This window comes from Paramisgurnus dabryanus, chromosome 4 (genome assembly GCF_030506205.2).
Source record: "Paramisgurnus dabryanus chromosome 4, PD_genome_1.1, whole genome shotgun sequence".
Lineage (NCBI taxonomy): Eukaryota > Metazoa > Chordata > Actinopteri > Cypriniformes > Cobitidae > Paramisgurnus > Paramisgurnus dabryanus.
The window spans coordinates 22,195,766-22,216,216 of NC_133340.1; the positions used below are offsets into that span (position 1 = coordinate 22,195,766).

The 20,451-nt window shown below is 37.8% G+C and overlaps 2 protein-coding genes across 4 annotated transcripts; both read right to left on the reverse strand.

The window, feature by feature from the left end:
• Window positions 1-426: 426 nt before the first annotated feature.
• Window positions 427-5,463, reverse strand: gprc5bb (G protein-coupled receptor, class C, group 5, member Bb). Of its 2 annotated transcripts, none has more exons than XM_065295143.2 (4): window positions 4,723-5,463; window positions 3,066-4,127; window positions 2,884-2,990; window positions 427-2,671 (listed from the first exon to the last, which is right to left on the reverse strand). In XM_065295143.2, exons 2-4 carry the CDS (start codon window positions 4,123-4,125, stop codon window positions 2,627-2,629), a joined length of 1,212 nt encoding a protein of 403 aa, XP_065151215.2. In that variant the 5' UTR covers window positions 4,126-4,127; window positions 4,723-5,463; the 3' UTR covers window positions 427-2,626. The 2 variants fall into 2 exon arrangements, with proteins under 2 accessions (XP_065151215.2, XP_073670426.1); XM_073814325.1 differs by lacking the exon at window positions 4,723-5,463 and adding an exon at window positions 4,313-4,548.
• Window positions 5,464-12,131: 6,668 nt separating this feature from the next.
• LOC135785689 (lipopolysaccharide-induced tumor necrosis factor-alpha factor homolog) lies at window positions 12,132-20,409 on the reverse strand. 2 transcript variants are annotated; one of them, XM_065295158.2, is made up of 5 exons: window positions 20,349-20,409; window positions 19,373-19,482; window positions 18,465-18,551; window positions 16,193-16,340; window positions 12,132-12,463 (listed from the first exon to the last, which is right to left on the reverse strand). In XM_065295158.2, the coding sequence occupies exons 2-5, from the start codon at window positions 19,470-19,472 to the stop codon at window positions 12,358-12,360; spliced, it is 441 nt and encodes a 146-aa protein (XP_065151230.1). In that variant the 5' UTR covers window positions 19,473-19,482; window positions 20,349-20,409; the 3' UTR covers window positions 12,132-12,357. The 2 variants fall into 2 exon arrangements, with proteins under 2 accessions (XP_065151230.1, XP_073670428.1); XM_073814327.1 differs by lacking the exon at window positions 20,349-20,409 and adding an exon at window positions 19,859-19,970.
• Window positions 20,410-20,451: the final 42 nt, after the last annotated feature.

Below are 20,451 nucleotides of genomic sequence, written 5' to 3' on the forward strand. Positions count from 1 at the left end.
TAATCGACCTCTACAATACAAAGAGTACATTTAAAGTCTTCCTTCCAGTGTGTTGAAAGTGCTTATGTCTTAAAACAATTAACAAAACTCGACTTCATCCATCGCTGCGCAGACCGTCGGTGTATGACGTCAAATGTATGGAGTCTAGGGGTTAATTGACGTCATATGCCTATCGGGCTGCGCAGCTCTGCATGAAGTCGAACAAAACTACACTCATTTATATAACTGCAGCACCGTCAAGCCAGCATTTTTGTGTGCCAGAACAACATGAAATAACAGTATCGCCTTACAAGATCAAACACAGCACTGAGTTTATAAATGTGCTCACTGTACTGAAATACAACAGTTACAGCATCAACTGCATGAAGATTGACGAGCAATAAGCGTGCAACAAAGTCTGGAAAATGTACATCACTGATAAAAAAATATTTATGGTTATAATGGGACCTGAACTGATTTTAATGGTGAACATCTGATTGTTTTCAATGGATAATGTAATAGTAACTATTATATTTTTTTTTTTAGCAGGGATGTGATATCATAACAAACTATTTAGTTTAAAAGAGACCAAATAACAATTTCATACAAATAAATATAATTTAAACAAACAGATTGTGATTATGTTTTTGGAATGCAGAAAGAAGATTTGCTAAGGCTAGATTTCTTTGTTTATGTACATTAATACAGGTCTTCATCTCTGCATTTGACTGAAGAAGTAAGTATGGAATATTGGCGACGGGACATTTAACTATTCAAAATAAATAAATGTGGCAAAAACACTAATTGGGGTGATATGGAACCGGCGTAGTGATATTGAACTGTAATGCAGTCGACAGACCTGGAACTACTTCATAGATGTGTGTTTACTGAAAAATAATGCACACCCTTAGAACGTTTGTCAACCAATCAGAATGATGCATTTCACAGAATAATGAAGCATTTAAAATCCAACAGCTCTGTGGTATATTCAAAATGTAAAGAAACAAGATTGGTATCCTTTAAAAAATGGACCATGTTTTACTAAACTAACCATAGTTTCACAATGTTCTTTGTAGAAAAATCATAGTAACCACATATTTGCCATTGTTTCACTACAGTAACTAGTTTAAACATGAAATTTGTAGTAAAACTATGGTAATACAAATGGTAATCAATCTGCCACTTGTATTATAATAAAACTTATTTTGTACAGTGTTTATAAGAAAAGGCAGAAGTGTTGTCCATTTTTACGTGTATGCAGGGTCAACATGCAGTGTGCGTGACGCAATTTTCCTCATCAAAAAAGTGTGCGCATACTGTACGTGCAATGCGAGGGGCAACCTTTCGATCTCTCTGATGAAGCCAATTCATGGACTGGCCGCTAGAGGCTGGCTCCAAAAGGGAGTCAATTCCCATAGACTCCCATGTTAAAAATGCCTAACTTTACAGTAGAAAATAATATGTTTACAGCCTGGTACAAAAAGGGTTTTTGGTCTATATAGCTAATTTTGCCCTTCATGACAACTGTGAGGGAGTCAATATTTTTGTAACTCATCCTTTTAAATTATATTAAGCCTTAAACTTCTGCATAATTAAGGGCGTGGCCACTTGAGTGATGGTTGAACAGCCACTGCTGTCACTAGAACCAAGCTAGGCGGGCGTGGTTTTACCAACAAGCCACCTCTGCTTCACCCATGTCCCACTCTTTACCCGATTGATTCGCGGTGACGCGCGGGCGTGGCCAAGATGGTGATGGCAGGCACGCCTACTTTAAGCTTCAAAAACGGTCTTCACAAACCGATGGGTGACGTCACGGACACTATGTCCATATTTGTACGCGTAGGTCGCGCATGCGCCTACAGGAGTATGCCGTATGTAGCCCAGGAGATGCATTGCATTTTGTCACAATGCGCATGAGTTGAACGTCTGTGTAAATGTACGAGTCAAGTAAACTATACTTTGTTAGGCTGTGTGTTTGACACGCAGATTCGCATACACGTAAAAACAGAATATACTCCGGGCTAGAGGTCCATTTCAAAACAACCAGTGCAAAATTGTGCTCCCTATCATATTTAAAATCTGTATCAAATTTTTGTCAGCTCTAACTTGATTGACAAAAGCATTTCCACATTATTAACATGGAACTCTAAAGGTGAAGTCTAATTTCTGTGTCACGAGCGGCACCAAGCTAAATTTGAACCGTCATCTTAAACAGGACACAATTGTATGCCTAAGCAGTAAAGCAACTAACTATATGTATAAAAATTAAATAATTTATTAATTAAAGCTGCTTGTGTATATGTCGTTCATGTCAAACAAAACTATGTTTGTTTTGTTCAGTGTTTGAGGGTTATATATGTGCAAATTACATAAGATAGCTAGTAACCAGATAGCTAGTTCACTGAGTTTAAGACTGGCTTTGACAAACAGATAGTCCTGCACTGAAACTCATGCTAATAGCTGAGACAATGTTGCTATTGCTGCTCCAGTTAGGATTCCCAAAGAAAGCTGCATCTCTGTCTGGTGCTGCATGCGGCACAGAAATCGCCAACTTCAACCTTTAATAAAGTGCCTTTTGACTATGTGAAGTCACCCAAAGTGCATCCTAACTGAGAGGAAGAGGATTGTTATTGCCATGGTAACCGCTTCACCACAGATGCCTCCCGGTAAAGTTTGGAGGGGCAGTTGGGATCTGAAACACAAAAGAAATGTCATAATTCAAAGGTCCGGAGTCAACTATGTTGATTATACCACAGTTACCACAAACATTGCTCTGGTGCCTGTTTTTAAGACAGTTGACATTGTGCGTTTTACAGAAAAATAATCAACACCAATGGAATATTTCTGAGCCAATCAGAATACAGCAATCAACAGGCCCGTTATATAAATAAGCATAACACTCACCGTTCCTGCGTTCATGAGCAAGGCCATCTCAGTGGGCTGATAAACGTGACTACGAAACGGCACTGCGGGTCGTATCAGTCCGTTATGATACCCGCCAGTCTGCAGAACTATAAAACACATAAATAATTTAAACAAACCCCCCACGAACACATGCAAACATAACCCCATTTGTTCATCAGTACCTGCACCGTGCTCCTCCACAGAGTACGCCTGGGTACTCTCTGCGTACGACGCTCCTGGATTGGTCGGCCGCTCGTCGTCATGGTAACCCGGCACGGTTATAGGCGTGTCGTAATAATTCTGTCCCGCGTCTGCGTTCCTCTGGTCAGCCGGGCGCAGACACAGGTGGGATTCTGGGATAGCGTGAAATAACAGCAGCACCCATCCTTCCGTCACCAAGGCAACTGCCAAAGCTGGCTCATCCCAATCTTTCGCAACATGTGTGACGTCGCCGTAGAGATAGAGCACAAGCCATGCGACCCAGACGAGAAGAGATGAGAGACATGTGAGAAAAAGCCAGACGCCGTTACACCTCCATTTCATCCGTATCCTGTTTGATTCATCTCGGTTGCCGCCTCCACACAGGATGACAGCCAACGACAACACGCTGGCAGCCAGCAACAAAGCTACAGCGTAGCTACACACAAGCACAAAGTCTAAAGGCAGATAATCACAGGCCGCGTGCCCCTGGCGGACCACAGTGAGCAGTATCCACTCTCCAGCGATTATACCCTGAACCAAAGTGAGCCCGAAAGCCAGTCCGGCGAGAGAGCTACCTGCCGGGCTCCGCCTCCCTCCGGCCAGTTTCTTCAGTCGTACCCCCTGCACAAGCAAACACGAGAAACACAGCGCAAACAACGCCCCCCAAAGGCCACGTCGTACCGCGCAGAGCACCTCGCCACGCCCAACCAAGAAGACTAGTGATAGGCTGAAAAGGCCAACCGTCCCGGCCAATAGGAGAAGGAGAGGGCCGACGCCACATCGTTTCTCTGGTTCCGTTACCGTTTTGAACTTGGCAAGAAGAATCACACCTAGAATCAGAGATGATAAGGTACCACCACACGCTGTTGCCTCTAATACCACACCCCATACGGACTCCAGGTCACACAGAACCCTGTAGGGCAGGTCCACAGCAGCACCACACCCTCGAGGAGGGGGAGAGGCTATAGCCTGGGGCGTGTCCTCAAGAGCGCAACAGCCAATCAGAGACAGGGTAAAGATGAGGGTGGGTCTCAGAGCCATGCCTTTGGAGAAACATTGATAAAATCAATAATTTTCCCTAAGGGGAATTAAAAAAATGCTTTCAATAATCACACTTAATTTATTGATGACATAAATGCCCTGGCACGGTAAAACTAATGCCATATACGCACCTCTAACATTTTCAACTAATTATTAATAAGCTGTTCTATTTACAAATATACTTTACCTGGTTAAATAAAGGTGAACGATTAACTAGCAGAACACGACATGCATTTGCTCATCCTCATCTGTTTACTTGTAAAAGCTACGTGTTAACGCTCGCATCCTCTGCCCCTTGTAAACCCACGGCAGTTGCTATGGCAACCAGAGGCGCGCGTGGGCTGATCCAGATAGAGACGCTCGCAATTTATATAAAGAACAATCGCTAGAAACACACACACATAGCTCTTCGACCGTATGCATACATATAGCCTACATACACAACTTTTGTGTCGCATTCATAGTTAACTGCAGCAATATCACTATAGACTAAAATCATTAAATAAAATAAACGCGCAAATATCACAGTCCTTAACGCACATGAACAATTTATCTTAATAACATCGGTAGGGTATGACGAAAAAGCTGATTTCTTACCTTTTGAATGTTTATTTGATTTGTTGAAGCTTTAACGCACAAATCTAGATTTTTTTTATTTGTCCAGAATAGTTTGTGATCCACACATACCCACGGCGCGCACGCAGATGATAACCATAACAATATGTTTTAATAATGTGGAATTATGTTATCCTCATATATCCTGATGAAAACACGCTCCTTTAGTAACATGGCAGGCAAACGAGTCTTTCTCCCGTGGGTCGTACTCAATAGTCCAAAAACAGGGACTGGAAATGAAAAGAAATTGTCATTAGTGTGCGCCAGACAGCATCACACCTACACACGACATCTGTAGAGCTGCTCTTCTTTCTTTTTTCTTTTCTTTTCTTTTCTTTTCTTTTATCTGTTTTTCGTGAAGCAGTTAAATATTTTGGTCCTAGCAGTTGAAGTATGGATGCTGCTGTCTCCTCCGCAGTAATGGTCTGATGTTCAGATCGGTGTGCAGTAGAGGGTAAAATTCACGTCTGATTCAATAGAGACTCCACTGAACTGCTACAGTCCATACTTAGATTTCTTAAGCACCCATCTCCAAATGACTCCACTGATGCAGAACTTATAAATAAACAATAGCAACATCCACAAACTCCTCAGGACAAGACTTGTGCTTGTCACGTGGTCGAGATGATTCTGATATTTTTTAAATAGATAAGGATTCTACTGTTTCTGTCAAAGTCAACTGACAGTAAAGTCTTGCACCAGTAACGTGCGCGCGCGGCCAGGTATGTGTGCACGCGGAATGTCTTAAGAGAATCTTATGTAATAAAGACCTCATCGCTTCAGGTCATGTGTATATGTTTGTGTGTGTGAGAGAGCGTGTTAGTGCGTAAGTAGTCTTACAATAATCCTTTCCAATGGTGCAGTGCCATCAGAATATAAGCACCTTTTCATCTCTATACATAACTATAACCAATTTAACACAATTTACACAAAGTAACAAGAATAATGATTTGACCATTTCATTCAGACTTTAGAAAATCGACAATAACTCTATGATCACTTGCATGATAATAATATGAGTGGCTATGCTGTTTACTCTAATAGCTATTCGTTTTGTGGAGTTATTCATAATGAAATTATTTGTTGACATAGTTGTGAGAAACATCCAGACATGAACACACATTCTGCAAAACGAACTTTGCCTGAGGACACACATGCACGCAGATCTGGCTTGTCCCCACAATGTAGATTAAGCTGCATCTAGATCAGTTTCTATAGACGTCCAAGGTGCCAGCCGTAAAACTTACCCTAAGTCAGCAAATGTCCTGGAAAACCACAACACAACCATGCATAGTTTTGCAGAAAAGACTTTGAGAGAGAAACATGTTATGATTATATACTGTTAACAGCATGTTTTTAATTCTTTAAAGCTGCCAAACATATACTGTATGTGACACCTATAAATGTGAAGTAGTGAAGTTGCCCAGATAGCAAGCAACCATTTAATCAATGTTAAAACAGATGTTAATTGCATTGAATAAACAGGACATTTGCACCCTTGGTTAATGTTAAAAAACATTAAAATTTCAACAAAAATCATTATGGTGATCCGTGTTTGATTTAGCTGGGCTGTTGACTTGTATTTTAATGGTAAGTGTTTTTGGTTGTTTAAACAGAGTTAAAAATATATCTGTAGCAAAGAAAACTGTAAATTAGGGATGAAGGCAGACAGAGGCAGTGGATCCAAATGCAGACATTTAAGCAAACATAAAACAAGGTAATTCAGATATAAAACAGAACAGGACACAGAAACCAACCATTACACCAACATCGACTGACAAAAGAAACGCTAGAGCTATATATACTCAAGGGTAAACAAGATAAAAAGATATACCTGGGAAACAATCAGCATGAGGACCAATGAACTACAAACATGGCTAACAGACATAACTTCAAAATAAAAGACTAATACAGGGGAACACAAGGACAGGACTGTGACAAAAACCAAGATCTAATCGGCTCCGGTCAATTTAATCATTGTGGGTTTACCTAAATAAGAGAGTGTAATGTTGATGATGTGATACAACAGTGTTATGGTTGTCATAGTCTTGAATTATAAAAATACACTTTAAAAAAGTTACACCCTTGAATCAATCTCTGACATCATGAATCTTCCTTGCGAATATTAACCATGGTTTTACTACATTTAAAACAAAAAACATGGTTACTGTAGTAAACCCATCGTTACCACAAAATAACCATTGTTTTGAAAACCATGATAGCTAAATCATTATTGTTGTAAAACTAGGTTAATCAACACTCAAAAAACGTATATATTTTACCACAAAAAGCAGTAATGCATGCTGGATATTAACATAGTACTAAACACATACAAGCACTGAAAAAGAATTAGCTTAATAAAAGCCAAGAATCAAGAGCAAAATTAAAGCAAACACTGATCACCATAATTGACAATCATAATAATTCCCCCCCCCATAATTTTTCAACATTAATGAAGGGTGCAAAAGTGATATTGACTCAATGGTTTCTGTCTTGTCCCTTGCTATCTGGGTCAGTTGGTAAAGCCTGTATTGTTTATATCGTCATGCTATCCTTAAGGGTCATTAGAACACACAGGACAGAACCTGAGTCGGCAGACTTTCCTTACCCGATCCAAACAAACAAACAAACCTCTCAAGTTTCAAGAAGAAGCACATTAAGAGGTGAAAGCAATTAGCAAGAGAGCAGTCAGACAGACCGGTCTTTCTTTAAAAGACACAGTCAGGTCAAGTCAAGCTCCACTTCATACACAGAGAACAATGAGAGGAAAACCCTCAGGCTATGTCCCTGCATTTGAAACACAGCTCTCTATTCTCATTTTTATGCGTACACAGTAATTTTTTGTGAAAAATGTAACTAAAGAAAACTAGCAATAATAATGTTTGAATAATAAACATTACTATAGTAGGGCTATTGCAGTAAATAAAGATGGACCAATTTCAAAGAAACTATATTACAGTAAAGAATGTTGCAGTTTCATTTACTAGCCACCAGATGGGATCCTAATGTCTTGTTCTTTATTTACCTAGCCTATATCAGGGGTTTTAAAACATTTTGATGGCAGGGACACCAACATATAATGAACCTTTAACAAGAGACCCCTTTTATATATCCATATTTTTTATTAAGAATCATTCAACTGTGTTACCAACTTAAATAATTGGCTACACATAGACTTTTCAAATTTTTTGCTTTGTCTTTTCAGACCCAATTTTATAAACCCCTGGCCTACACTATTGTCAGCTGTATGTAACTCTATTTCCATCTCTCTTTTAGACTGCTCTATACACACATTTAATTTATCTTCTAAATAATATGTGCACAGTAGAAAAATGTTCTGTATGTGTGAGAAAACTAAAATGCATTGTGCAACGTATTTCACAATGCAAAGTGCTTGACTCTTTCCATGATGTGACAAATCAAGCAGAATAATATTAGGCTACAAGTTTAAGTTTTATTTATATAGATATACAGATTGATGTGCTTATTTCATACTGTAACATACTTTAGCATTTCTTGTACCATATAGCATATTAAAGTAGTTACTTGTTTATGTAAACTATAATATTCTGTAGTATTAACTATAGTAAACTTATAAACTGTAGTACACTTTGGGGTAAAGTGACACAAATCTGATTAAGAGGATTGACAAAGGTTACGTTCTACGGGGCATTTTATCTCATCCAACTTCCTTGTTTGAAACCTAGATGAGCTTGTCCAGTGCACTTCACATGGTCTGTTTGCGTTTTTGAGTGCAAAGCTACTCAGAAAGTGTAATATAGGTACAACACCTTACATGTGAATCATAAAAATATATATTTTGCTTGATTACATTAACAAGGTTGATCAGCAGCATCATCACATAAGGAAGAAAAGCTACAAAATCAAAAACCTTTCATCATGTCATGATTGTGTTTTTATGAATTATTGACTCGATTAATGTCCAGTGAAGGGTGAAACATTATTATTATTAAAGCTGTGGAACAAATTTGGTTTGTGTTTCAAGCTTTCTTTTCTGAATATTATCACAGAAAAAGCTACATTCGTTTATATCTGTAGATGACGATGTTGCACTGCGGACAGTGATGCTCTATGTCCTTGCATGCCTTCACACAGAAAGGGATCAAACAACAAGGCCAGATCCAGAAAACAGACAATCATTTGAGTTCATAATTTTGATATTAGCAACAAACTACTATCGGTCACACTACATCCCAGAAAGCAAGCAACCATTGAAACAATGTTAAAATTTGTTGACTTGTTAATGCACATGTATTTTTTCTTAAACACATAAAAACAGTGAAAAAAGAACTTGAAATTCAAGAGTCAAGGGTCCAACTAAAGCAAACACTGAGCACCATAATGGTTGTTTGTTGAAATTTCAATATTTTTTCAATATTAATGGAGGGTGCACTGTTGAACTTTAAACAGTTTTTTTCTGTGCCCGAAACTTTATAAACTTCTCCCGAACCGGTAACGGTGTGCTCCGGATCCTTAGCATGACGAGTTCGGCGTTCATCATTTTCTTCAGTCCGAAAAAGCATAGCGGGCATCTTCCGTTAAACAGTAAATTACTGGTGATCCCGATTATTTAAAAAATCTTTAAAAGTTTAAAATCTGCAGTTTAATCTGCAGACAGATGAATACGCATCTTGCCAGAGACTCAGATAAACTCCGCCTCTGACCTTTACCACTCCCCTAGCCCCGAGAAGCCTGCTCTGGCCCAAGGTATTCGGCGGGCCAGAAAAGCCGGGCCTTAAGCCCCAACGAAGCACCAGCGAAGCACGATTATGCCTCGGAAGTGACAATGCAAACGCGACACTGCACTGGCACTGGCACGCCCGCTTGAAGCCCGATAGTGCAAACACGGCTAATGTGCATTTTGAAAAAAAATCTGGGTTGATTTAAACTTAATATTACTCCAAAAGAAATACTTTTCACATATACTATTTTTGTTCCTTTTCTACCATATCTATCACAGTAATACCTTGTCAGTGCTCAGTATAACTTTTTATATTATAATCTAGATGTTTAAAGGTGACTAACTGTAAATAATTCATGTTTTGCAGTATAACAGACAGATGCATAAGACCCTTTTTCTAAGTGATGCACCAAAATAATCTTATTTTCTATTTTTATCAACAGATGCACATTTTAATCTGACACATACCTTCAACTCTGATGCTCCTCTTTAGAGACTCACCTGGGGTGTTTAGACAGGATACAGGCTAAACTCACTTATATAAGAGAGAAAGAGAAGAAAAGGGGAGAGAGAAAGAGAAAGAAATGGGGGGAGAGAGAGAGAGAAAGAGAGGGAGGGAGAAAGAAAGAGAGGAAGAGAGCTAGAACTTTATAGATTAGGGTTTTATACCATTTAGAAATAAATGTAGAATGCATTTTAATTGAAACTTAATATTAATATTTCTAGACCACATATGGAGTAATACCACTGCAATTGGAATTTATATTTAATTATATTATGTTTAATTAATTTATTAAATATTTTCTTAAATAATATTTTTAAGTTTTTAATTTATGAATCATAGTGGAATAGCATTGTAAAACAACTTTCCTAAACTAAATGGCTTTAAAACATTTAAAAGATACATTTTAACTTTTAACATACAACACAATACACAGCACTGCACCAGAATACCTTTGTGATCATATCAGTTTATACACTTCTTCACGCACTCCTTTTGTCTGCTAACTCTTTTTTACTTCATCAGCCTTCAAGTAAACCAAAGCCCTTGAGTTATGTAACGCACTACCTCCTAATTTCAAATTATTGTTATTATTTAACTACTATTTTTATAGCAGTTAATTTCCCGCCCCCTCCAATTGTCAGTATGCTGCAATTTCCATTTCTAAATGAAACACTTACTTTCTATATCAATTCACAGTTGTAAACACAAGCCACGCCCACTATCGTCTGATATTCTGTTTCACTCAATAAAACAGAACTAAAGTCGATCGTGATCGCAATTTCCTGTTCACAGGGATTTGAACCCTTATGAGATCCTTAAAAAAATTACGTATATGTTCCTTAAGGCAAAAAAATTACACCTTTCCAAAACCTGCTCTTAAAATATCATACATCAATATTTTTTCCCACTTTAAACGAGTCAGTTTTTAAAACTACTTCTGCCTGAAACATACATATCAAATATTAATTCAATTTGTGAAAATGTTAACCCTTTATATGCCAGTTTGTTTACATCAACCCATGTTTTTAACAGAAAAAAAAACATTTGAACTACCATTTGATTGTTATTATTAGACCCTGGGATGGGTCAAAGATTGGTAGCAGCATTGATTTTGATGCATTGTTATTTTTTAAACAGGGTCAAATTTTATAAAATTAACACCTTTTTTTACACTTTAAATGATTTAATCTTTTAAAACTACTTCTCTCTGAAACATTCATATGAAATTTTAATTACATTTGTGAAAAATGTTACCCTTTATATGCCAATATGTTAACATTAATTGAACCACAGTGTTCGGCTGATGTCGTGAAACCTTTGGTGGGACATTGTAGCCTGGAAAATCCCCGTCCTGATTTCTCACTCCAGAGGTTGAGGGCTGATTCATTTTTTTCTGTAAATACTGGCCAGAATGAGCAATTTTAGGTTTCAGACAGAGATTGTAAGAAAGAGGATAACAGAGCTTCAGTGTTACTTTTCAACACTCTGTAAGATTGGGACAATATATACATCCAGCAGTGGGGATTTGTCAGTGTGAGGGCTTCCTGGGGGCTAAGTGAGGTCTGCCCATGCAGGGCAGCGCTAAGGGGCCAATGTTTCGCCAATGACCAACCCTGCAGGGCCCTAGGGCTATGCCCATATGGGGCCACTGTAGGTTTTGCTTGCAGGGTAGAAAGATAAACCTGTGAAATCTCAGCAATGTCAGTATATATGCCTTTCTTGTTTGTTTTGTATCTCTTTAACAAACAAAGAATCACGACAGTAAGGCAAGAGAAGGTACTAAAATAAAAGTAAAAATATAAGGGTGTGAGACTCAAACCAGCAACTATTGGGTTCCAGGCCCAACTCTCTAACCACTAGGCTACAATTGGAAATATAACCAGGTTCAAATAAGGTTATATACAATGTTTTCAAATGTTTAATATGAGTTATTGACAGCAGATACAGTATCTGTAGATGATGCTGAACACTCAACTATAAGAATCGGTGTAGGCTTAAGTGAGTGGAACCCCAAATTATATTATACTTCTGTATAGCTCAGTTGTTAGGGCATTGTGTTAGCAACGCAAATGGGTTTGAATGCAGGCAACACACATACTGATAAGAATGTATACCTTGAAAGTCACTTTGGATGAAAGCATCTGCCAAATGCATAAGTAAATGTTGGAAGAAGAAAGCTTTGGAGACTTTTGGGAAAAATATTTAATTAAATAAAGCATTCATAAAACATATTAGTGCAAAAATGGCAACAAAGAGTGAAAACGTGTTAAATTAACTTGTGCATGATATACGATTCTTGTTTATAACAGAAGAAAGAAAATGACACAATTACTATGGTGTTGGGACAGTCCTGGTACATTCATGAAACTGATCTAAAGTTCTGCTTGGGATATGTGTGTTTTTGAGTGAGTTACATGCGTTTGTACTTGTGAACAACATTTCTGCAGTTTGGGCATCGATGCTCTACATCCTTGCAGGCGTCCACACAGAATGGAATCAAACAACACGGCCAAATCCTGCAGGGACAAAACAGACACAAATGAGTGTGTTTTGTGTTTTTCTGTTAAGTAATTCAATAAGGAAAAGCTAATCTATTCTCAAACTCATTTCCATAAAATACGACTCATAGGAGCGTTTACAAATTTAGCATTCCTACCGGCAGTGTCACTGTTGCCTTAATGCTGTTTAATCTGAATGACAATCAGAAATTTGCATTAGCAGAGCTTAAGTCACAGGTTTGGTCCCAGGGAGCACATATACAGCTAAAAAAAACTTTGAATGCTTATCCAACGTTGTAAATTAAATGGTGGGTAAGGGACTATCTATAAAGTTCACATTTCAAAAATAACGTGCTGTGTGTCCCCCAATCTCTCTAAGCGTTTCTTATTCTGGTTGTCCTAAGCCCTAGTCAGACAGCATTTGTTTTACAGGGGTAGATAGGGTTAGCCTGGTCCAACCAGACTCTCGTACATTCATTTCATTTGTACAGAGAGTCTGGCCACGCTCCATTGCAAAGCGTTACTTCCGTTAAGGAGGGTCTATTGTTGAAGTTTAAAACTATTGGATAACATGTGGTCGTGACGTATATCATGCACCGAAACCGTCCGGAAACAACAAGTCAGAATAATCAGACAAACAAAAGTTAGCAAACCTGGTTCTTGCTCCGGCTTTAACTTCTGTATATTCGGCAGTTTTGCAACAACGGACCGAATAGCTTTTCTCACATCTTTCTCCGCTGTCATTACTGAACTACAACTCAAACTGACGCACAACCTCAACGTCATCGTTCTTAGCCACCCCCATCTGTTCGCTGATTGGTCCTGCAGATTTTTGCAGGAGAAAACTAAATTCTATAGAGCCATCCCAGACGTACTGCTGAAGCGAAATGAAAATTAAGCGGAAGCACGTAGGAGGGCGGAGCCAGGCTAAGATAGGGTGACCATACATGCCACTTTTCCGGTACGCATCCTGGCCAGGATTTCGGATGCGTCTTTTGGAAGTCCTATTTGTCGACCTCATACGTCATCCATCGAGGTTTACTATTTCAGAGAAGCAACCAGTACATTTTAAAGTAAGAATAAAACGTTTGTATGTCTTATGTTTTCAACTAAAATGTGAGAACCATGTTGGCGTGTGTGGTCAAAAAATACCACTTCAGGAAGACGCACCCAAAATCCTGGCCTGGACGCGTCCGGGAAGAATGGCATGTATGGTCATCCTAGGGGTAGATGGCATAATGTAATATTACCACAGGACGTCTGTAATATTTATGGTCAATTCGCTCAGGATTAGAAATCTCAGTAAAACATTCAAAAGTTGGAGGGGTAACTCGATTACGCAGCGCGTCACCTCTCTCGTCGTCACGTGCACATTACCTTGTTTCCTGATATCACGTGGAAACAACATGACAGAGACGAGAAAAACTCGAAACAATGTGTTTAATTTCAGTTTGAGAAAAAAATCAGTTTAAGAAACACTTCCGTGCCTCTGAGAAGTGAATTTTGACTTTTTGTAAGTGGGTGTCTTGTTATTCAGTGACTGACTTGCCACTGACTTGTTTTTCCGGTCACACTAGACTTTTCATTCCAATGACTTCCATTTATATGCATGAGAATGCTTCTTGTTGGAAATGCAAGCTTGTGTGACGATGCAAATTCATATCACGTGGATCATTATAACCAGTACAAAAACGTTATGTTACTCTGTGACTTTTCTCTCTATTGAAAAGCCCACATGGACGAACCCAGATATCATAATGACGATCAGCTCCCCGCCCACCCTCTGCATCAACGTCTTGAAAATACTTTTATGCTCAAAGTCTAGTGTGACTGCGGCTTAACCGCCCACTGCAACTATCTCATCCTGAAAAACGGGACACAAGATATAATTCGTTAAAATGATAGCTAATCTCCTAATTAAATATTAATTTATAACTCTTATGCCTTGGCAACATATAGTATGTTTGTTAATTTACAGCAGGTACTTTAAACATAGTCCTTTAATTGAACCATTACCTTTAATAACCTTTAAGTGCGGGATGCATGACTTTTGAAAAACACTAGAAAAGGAAGTACCAAAACACACTTGTAGCCAATCAGCAGTAAGGAGCATGTATGTCTATCAAAAAAGCTCCAGATTCTATTGGGGTAGGGGCGTGTTTGTTTAGGTGATTTCAAATATCAACATTTGCTTTCAGTGATCATGCACCCCACCTTTTATATCTGTCTAAAAACACTTGTGACTCACACACTAAAAACCCCATGCTGTTTTTGCTTGTAGCGCCGCAAGAACTGATAGGTGAATGAAATCAAATACTGCATAAGAATTTCGAAAGCAGTCTCCTTTGTATGATTTCGTGGGATTTTGATGTTATCTGCCTCTCGGTTCTTATGGCACCACCACGTGAAGTCGAACAAGCCTGTTGCATCAGTCACTGGTTAAATCAGCATAGCAGTCAAAAAAACAGGACAAATAAATTAGGTTCAATATATGGGATGTCCTGGCTAATACGGGACAGTTGGCAATCCTAGCAGTAACTGATAAGAGACGGCTGATGTAAACTCCACTGCTTCACTCCCATTGGTAGTCACTCTCGAAGTTGCTCATCGTTTGAATAAAGTTCTCTTAATTTTGTCACACCCACTTCCTGTCACCTAAAGTCACTGTCGCTCATGTCACCAGAAATTACAGGATTGCGTTGCTCTGCCTATGTTAGTAGCTAGCGGTGCATGAAGTTTTAAGTGTTATAAAGGAGCAGATACTTTGGGAAATTCTAATTGGGCAATAAAGTTCCCTGAAAACACAACGTCATGCCATGTCAAAACTGTGACGAATGAAGATCTTATGTTGGATTTGTTAAGTATGAGCAAAATGGTTGTATTCGCTTTAGGCTACTCAGTATCTTTCTTTCATAACACAAAGCAACCTATGCAGTACTAACACTGATGGCATTAACTGATTGTAAATGCCATTAGCCTGAATCATACATTAACATAGTTGACATGTTAAAATAGTATCAGGTGAACAAAAGCGAACTTTACTCTTAATTTGCCTATTTGTTTGTCCTAGGAAATAAAGCAGAGTGTATGTCATAGCTGGGCGCGTCATGGTAAAATTTGTTTAACTGGTGGGGCTTGGCTCAGGTTAGATGTCACCCAAAAGTTCTGACAGTCATTCATCTTTGTGCATGTACCTGTATGCATGAACAATTGTGGACCATTAATAGGTACAGCATAAAAAAGTAGGTTTTGTGTAGGGTTGCACCATTAATCGCATGCGATTCTCTTCAGTAAAGCCGGTTCCCTGATTAGTAGTAAATCGCCATATCATATAAGCTGGGTCATATCGCATGCATATTGCAGGTGATACGTCCGTGATAATTAATGCAAAACTTCCCCGATTGTCAGTAAACTGCGGCTTTGTGTAGTAGATGCCGCTCCATCTGAAAGCAGGTGATGGCGATTTGTCAAGGAACCGGCTTTACTGACGAGATGCACATGACTATCACATGTTATTTATGGTGTATATTATTCATACTGTACACTTTAGTATGATCTTCTTGTGCCCCAGTGATGTTGGGCTTGGGTTTAATTTGTGCTTTTCTCAGATAATCATAAGTCCATTTCACATCGTACGAGTTCACACAAAATCACCACCATGTAGACTAGGAACAATGGTAAATTGTTCCACCATGACCTCAAAGCATTAGTGTGATTATAATAATAATAGTGAATATGGTTCCTTACAGAAAAATACCGAGACCTCCACAGATGGCCCAGGTGAGTAGACCATTGACATATCTCGTCTCTGTGATGACCTGTTGCTGGCAGTAACTGCATTTGATCTGTCCTGGTACATCAGTCAGGCTGAGTGGCATAACCACATACTGTGTGACTACAAACACAAACAAAAAATGGTAGGTGGTTATCAATACAAGGTGAAATCATACTCTTAAAAATAAAGGCTCTTTGTTGGGCTGTATAACTACATACAGTAACCCCAACATCCACAGCATCCAAAAATGGTTCTACTCTTTGAGAACCTTTATTTTTTAAAAGTGTAGATTTGCTAGAAAGATCATACAGGGAGGGTAGCTTCAATCTAAGTTTAAAGGTATAGTTCACTCGAAAATGAAAATTCAACCTCAAGTAAAATGACTTTGTTCTGCTGAACACAAAAGAAGATTATTTTGAGCAATGTTCCTAACTAAACTGATCTAGGGGCACCATTCATTTCCATAATAATATTTTCATAGTATTATTAGTGTCCCAGATCTGCTTTGTTACAACTGTAAGGAATCTTAAGTTTCGGAAGAAAGAAGAAAACTGCAAGCGTTTTCTGTGTTTCGGCACCAAAACTGTGTGGATTCGCTACAGTGGTTCAAGCTGTACATCTTTGTGCGTTAAGCTTTTAACACATTATGTGTAATTTTGTGTTGATTTTGTGTTCAAAAAAACACAAGTTGTGTTAAAAGTAACACAAAATGTGTTGTTTCAATAATAACACAGAGATGGGTGGATTCTGGGACAACGCATTTAGTGTGTTATCCCAGAATCAACAGTAATGTGTTGATTTTAACACATTCGTTCTAAGAGTGTAGGAATGCCGAAATGACTAAAGAAACGTTAACAGCAAGATGGTTTAAAACTGTGTATTTCTTGTGAATAACCACCTATCTGCAACTTATACCAATGCCAGAAATAAGCACAGTTATAATGGCAAAATATGTGGGAGAGCATTGTTAGAATATAAATATATTATATTGCAATAGGTAGCGTTGAAGTATTACCATTAGATCAAAATGAAACAACAGATTTATAAATGAAAAGTTTAATAATAACAATACTGACTTAAAGTTAAAATGTGAATAAGTTTCCAATGTGAAGAAGATATTACCTGATACATTTAAACTGACAAATCAGAAGACCACCTTTAACCTCCACTGTACTAGATGAACAACTATGCCAATAGTCTTTGATCAATATCAGTTTGCAAAGGAATGCAGATTGTACAGGATGGAAATGGGGGTTGTGACAGAATAAAAAATTCCTACATTTCAATCAACCCAAACATTCTTCAAAATATTTTTTTTGTGTTCAACACCAACTTATACAGGTTTTGAGCAACTTAAATGAGCTGTATGTAGGTTCTCAACTGTACGAAATAAAAAATGCTATAATTTATTCGTAAGTTTACATATCAGTTTCTCTGAAAAACAATGCTGTAGTTATTATTTTATAAAAGCCCTTTTCGTGTTGTAAAATTTTTTTTGGTCTTTGTCGTCCTGCCCACCGCCAATATACCCAATATGGTATTTCGCAGTGGCGGCTCGTGACTGCTCATCCGAGGGGCACAAATTCAAAATACGTGTTTGGAGTGTCATGTTTGTTGCTGGTGTTTTCAAAATATGTGTTTGTTGTGTCATGTGAAGCTTCAGGTGTTTTTTTTAAAGAAATGCCTGCTTCAGATATGTCTAAAGGGTTTATGATAAAAGAAATGCTCACGTTCTCAAAATAAACGCAAGACACTCCCTTAACAGTAAACTGTGATTACGCACGAGATTATGCGAGTATCTGGCAAACGCGAGCGTCTCTTTTATCATAAACCCTTTGGACGCGTCTGCAGCAGGCACTTATTTCGACAAGACACGTGAAAAACATAGGATCCCTTGACGCGCAGAACACATATTTTGAAATTACAAACCACACACAACGGGCTACATACATGTTGTGACAAACTTTGCATTGAACAAAGTCACCGGCCACCACTGGTATTTCGACAGCTTGGTTGCCAGTTTTTACAGTTGTATAAATAAGACAGCAATGACCTACAAATGCGAATTTAAAAAAATATTTTTTTGCTGTGGTACCAATTTCCACCGCTAAAAGTAAATCTTACATACAGCTCCTTTAAGGGTGAACAAATGATGAACGAATTTTCATTTTTCTCTGAACCATCCCTCTAAGTAATAAAAAGTATGTGAATTATATGAAGTGCAACAGTGACATAAATGCTCACCTACGGCAGGTGCTTGTACAGCAGCTGAAGTCGTGGTGGTGACTCTTGTGACGTCATATTGTTGCTGTGAGGATTGAGGGGGGTAAACTGAACCCACCGGAACAAAAGGTACATGTCACACCATCACAAATTTCACACAAATAATCCAATTGACGTTTAGCTCTAAACTAGTTAATGCATAATAGACGTTTATAAGAGCTAGCTGATATCAGATGTTACACTGATACATGAGGTGACAGTAAAAAATCTTCATGAAAACAGTTGTGTGAAGATATCAAGTTGAATGAGAGGAGGAAATATTAAGTCATATGTCAAAGATCCCCAGGCACTTGAAAGGGAACATATTAATAATTTTTTTTGGTGACAGTTTACATAAGGGTGTATTTGTTAACATAAGTTAATGCATTAGCTAACGCAAACTAACAATAAGTAATAATTAAATATTTTACTTATTAATCTTTGTAAATGTTAGTTTATGCCAATACAAATATTCATTTTATGTTAACAGCTGATTTTTATAATATATGAGTTTAATGCTGATGATGAACTGAGATTAATAAATCTTGTACATCGTTAGTTCATGTTAGCTAATGCATTAACTTAGGTTAACAAATACAACCTTATTGTAAAGTGTTACATTAAATTTTTATTTACTGTGATACTGAATTCTGGTCACAAATTATTTTTTGTAAATATGTTGTTTTCTGTACAAAAAAAAAGAAGTAGTCTGTGCTTCTAAAAGCAATTCAAATGCTTTCTTTCGAGCAGGTCTATTATTTTGGAGCTTTGTTAGCTAAACCGGTTTGGCTGGTAGTCAGACAGACATTTACCATAAGCAGATGGTTCTTGCCCAGAACAGGTTGTAATGTAAACTAGATCTGGTTAGGCAATACTATTGAGAAACTCACCTGGTTGAGGTTGGTATGCAATCGGTTGACCAGGATAGGGAACATTGCTTTGGTTCATTGGAGGTCCAGGATATGGAGGTGGATTCATGTCTTTCTCCATTACTGAAGATCTGAAAGAGAGGAAAATTGAATGTAGGCTCTGTTTTCTCTGAATGTCTAAAAGTCTTTGCAGTTTATATATAAGGACATTGTATTTGAAGAGCAGCTAAGCCTGTTTTGAAACTGAATGGCATAATAAGAGTACAATTATTTAAATATGTGCCAGTCAATCTGAGCATGTTATTATTTATCTTTCCAGTCCACATGATGACACAAAGACTTATTTGTCTCTCCATGACGACCTAACAATCGAAAGGCAACCAAACACTGAGTCGACACTGAGTCAGAGCGACAGAAACAAAGATGGAAATGTTTATTACTATAGTATACAACATGACTCTGAGCTACTTTGTATTTACCATTTCAATATTTCAGGCTAATATTTACCTTTATGTATAAGGAAAGGTGTACACTTTCGGTCCTGTGACTTTTTTATTTCCCCAATTTTGGCCTAACAAAATTACAAATGTTTCATTTAATCTATCAATGAATAATAATAAAAATAATAATAAACAATTACATGTATAATATTAATACTAAAATAATAATATAGATTAATTGGATTTTTTTTATAAATCACTGGGACTGCACCTTTAAAAATGTCCTATATTATAATATGAACCATGCAGGTGTAAATATAAATACATTTGGTACCAATACCTCTAAGGTGCTAATATGCACTCTTTAGATACAAAGGTGTACTTTTGAAAGGGTATTGCCCCAGTGACAGATTTATTAGTTTTTAAAACTACTCAAAATACTAAAACAACAAATCAACAGAATAAACAAAACAACAGGTCAGCTATACTGTTCAACACAACACAATTTAAATATAAATAAAAGGAAATACAAATAAACAATCTTAATACTAACATACCTGTGTGTTTCATCAGCAGGTGACAAGCCTTAGTCAAGTACTTACCTGTAGACACTGTCATGTGGTGATGTTGGAGGGGGAGGAGCTATAAAAAGCTTGTATA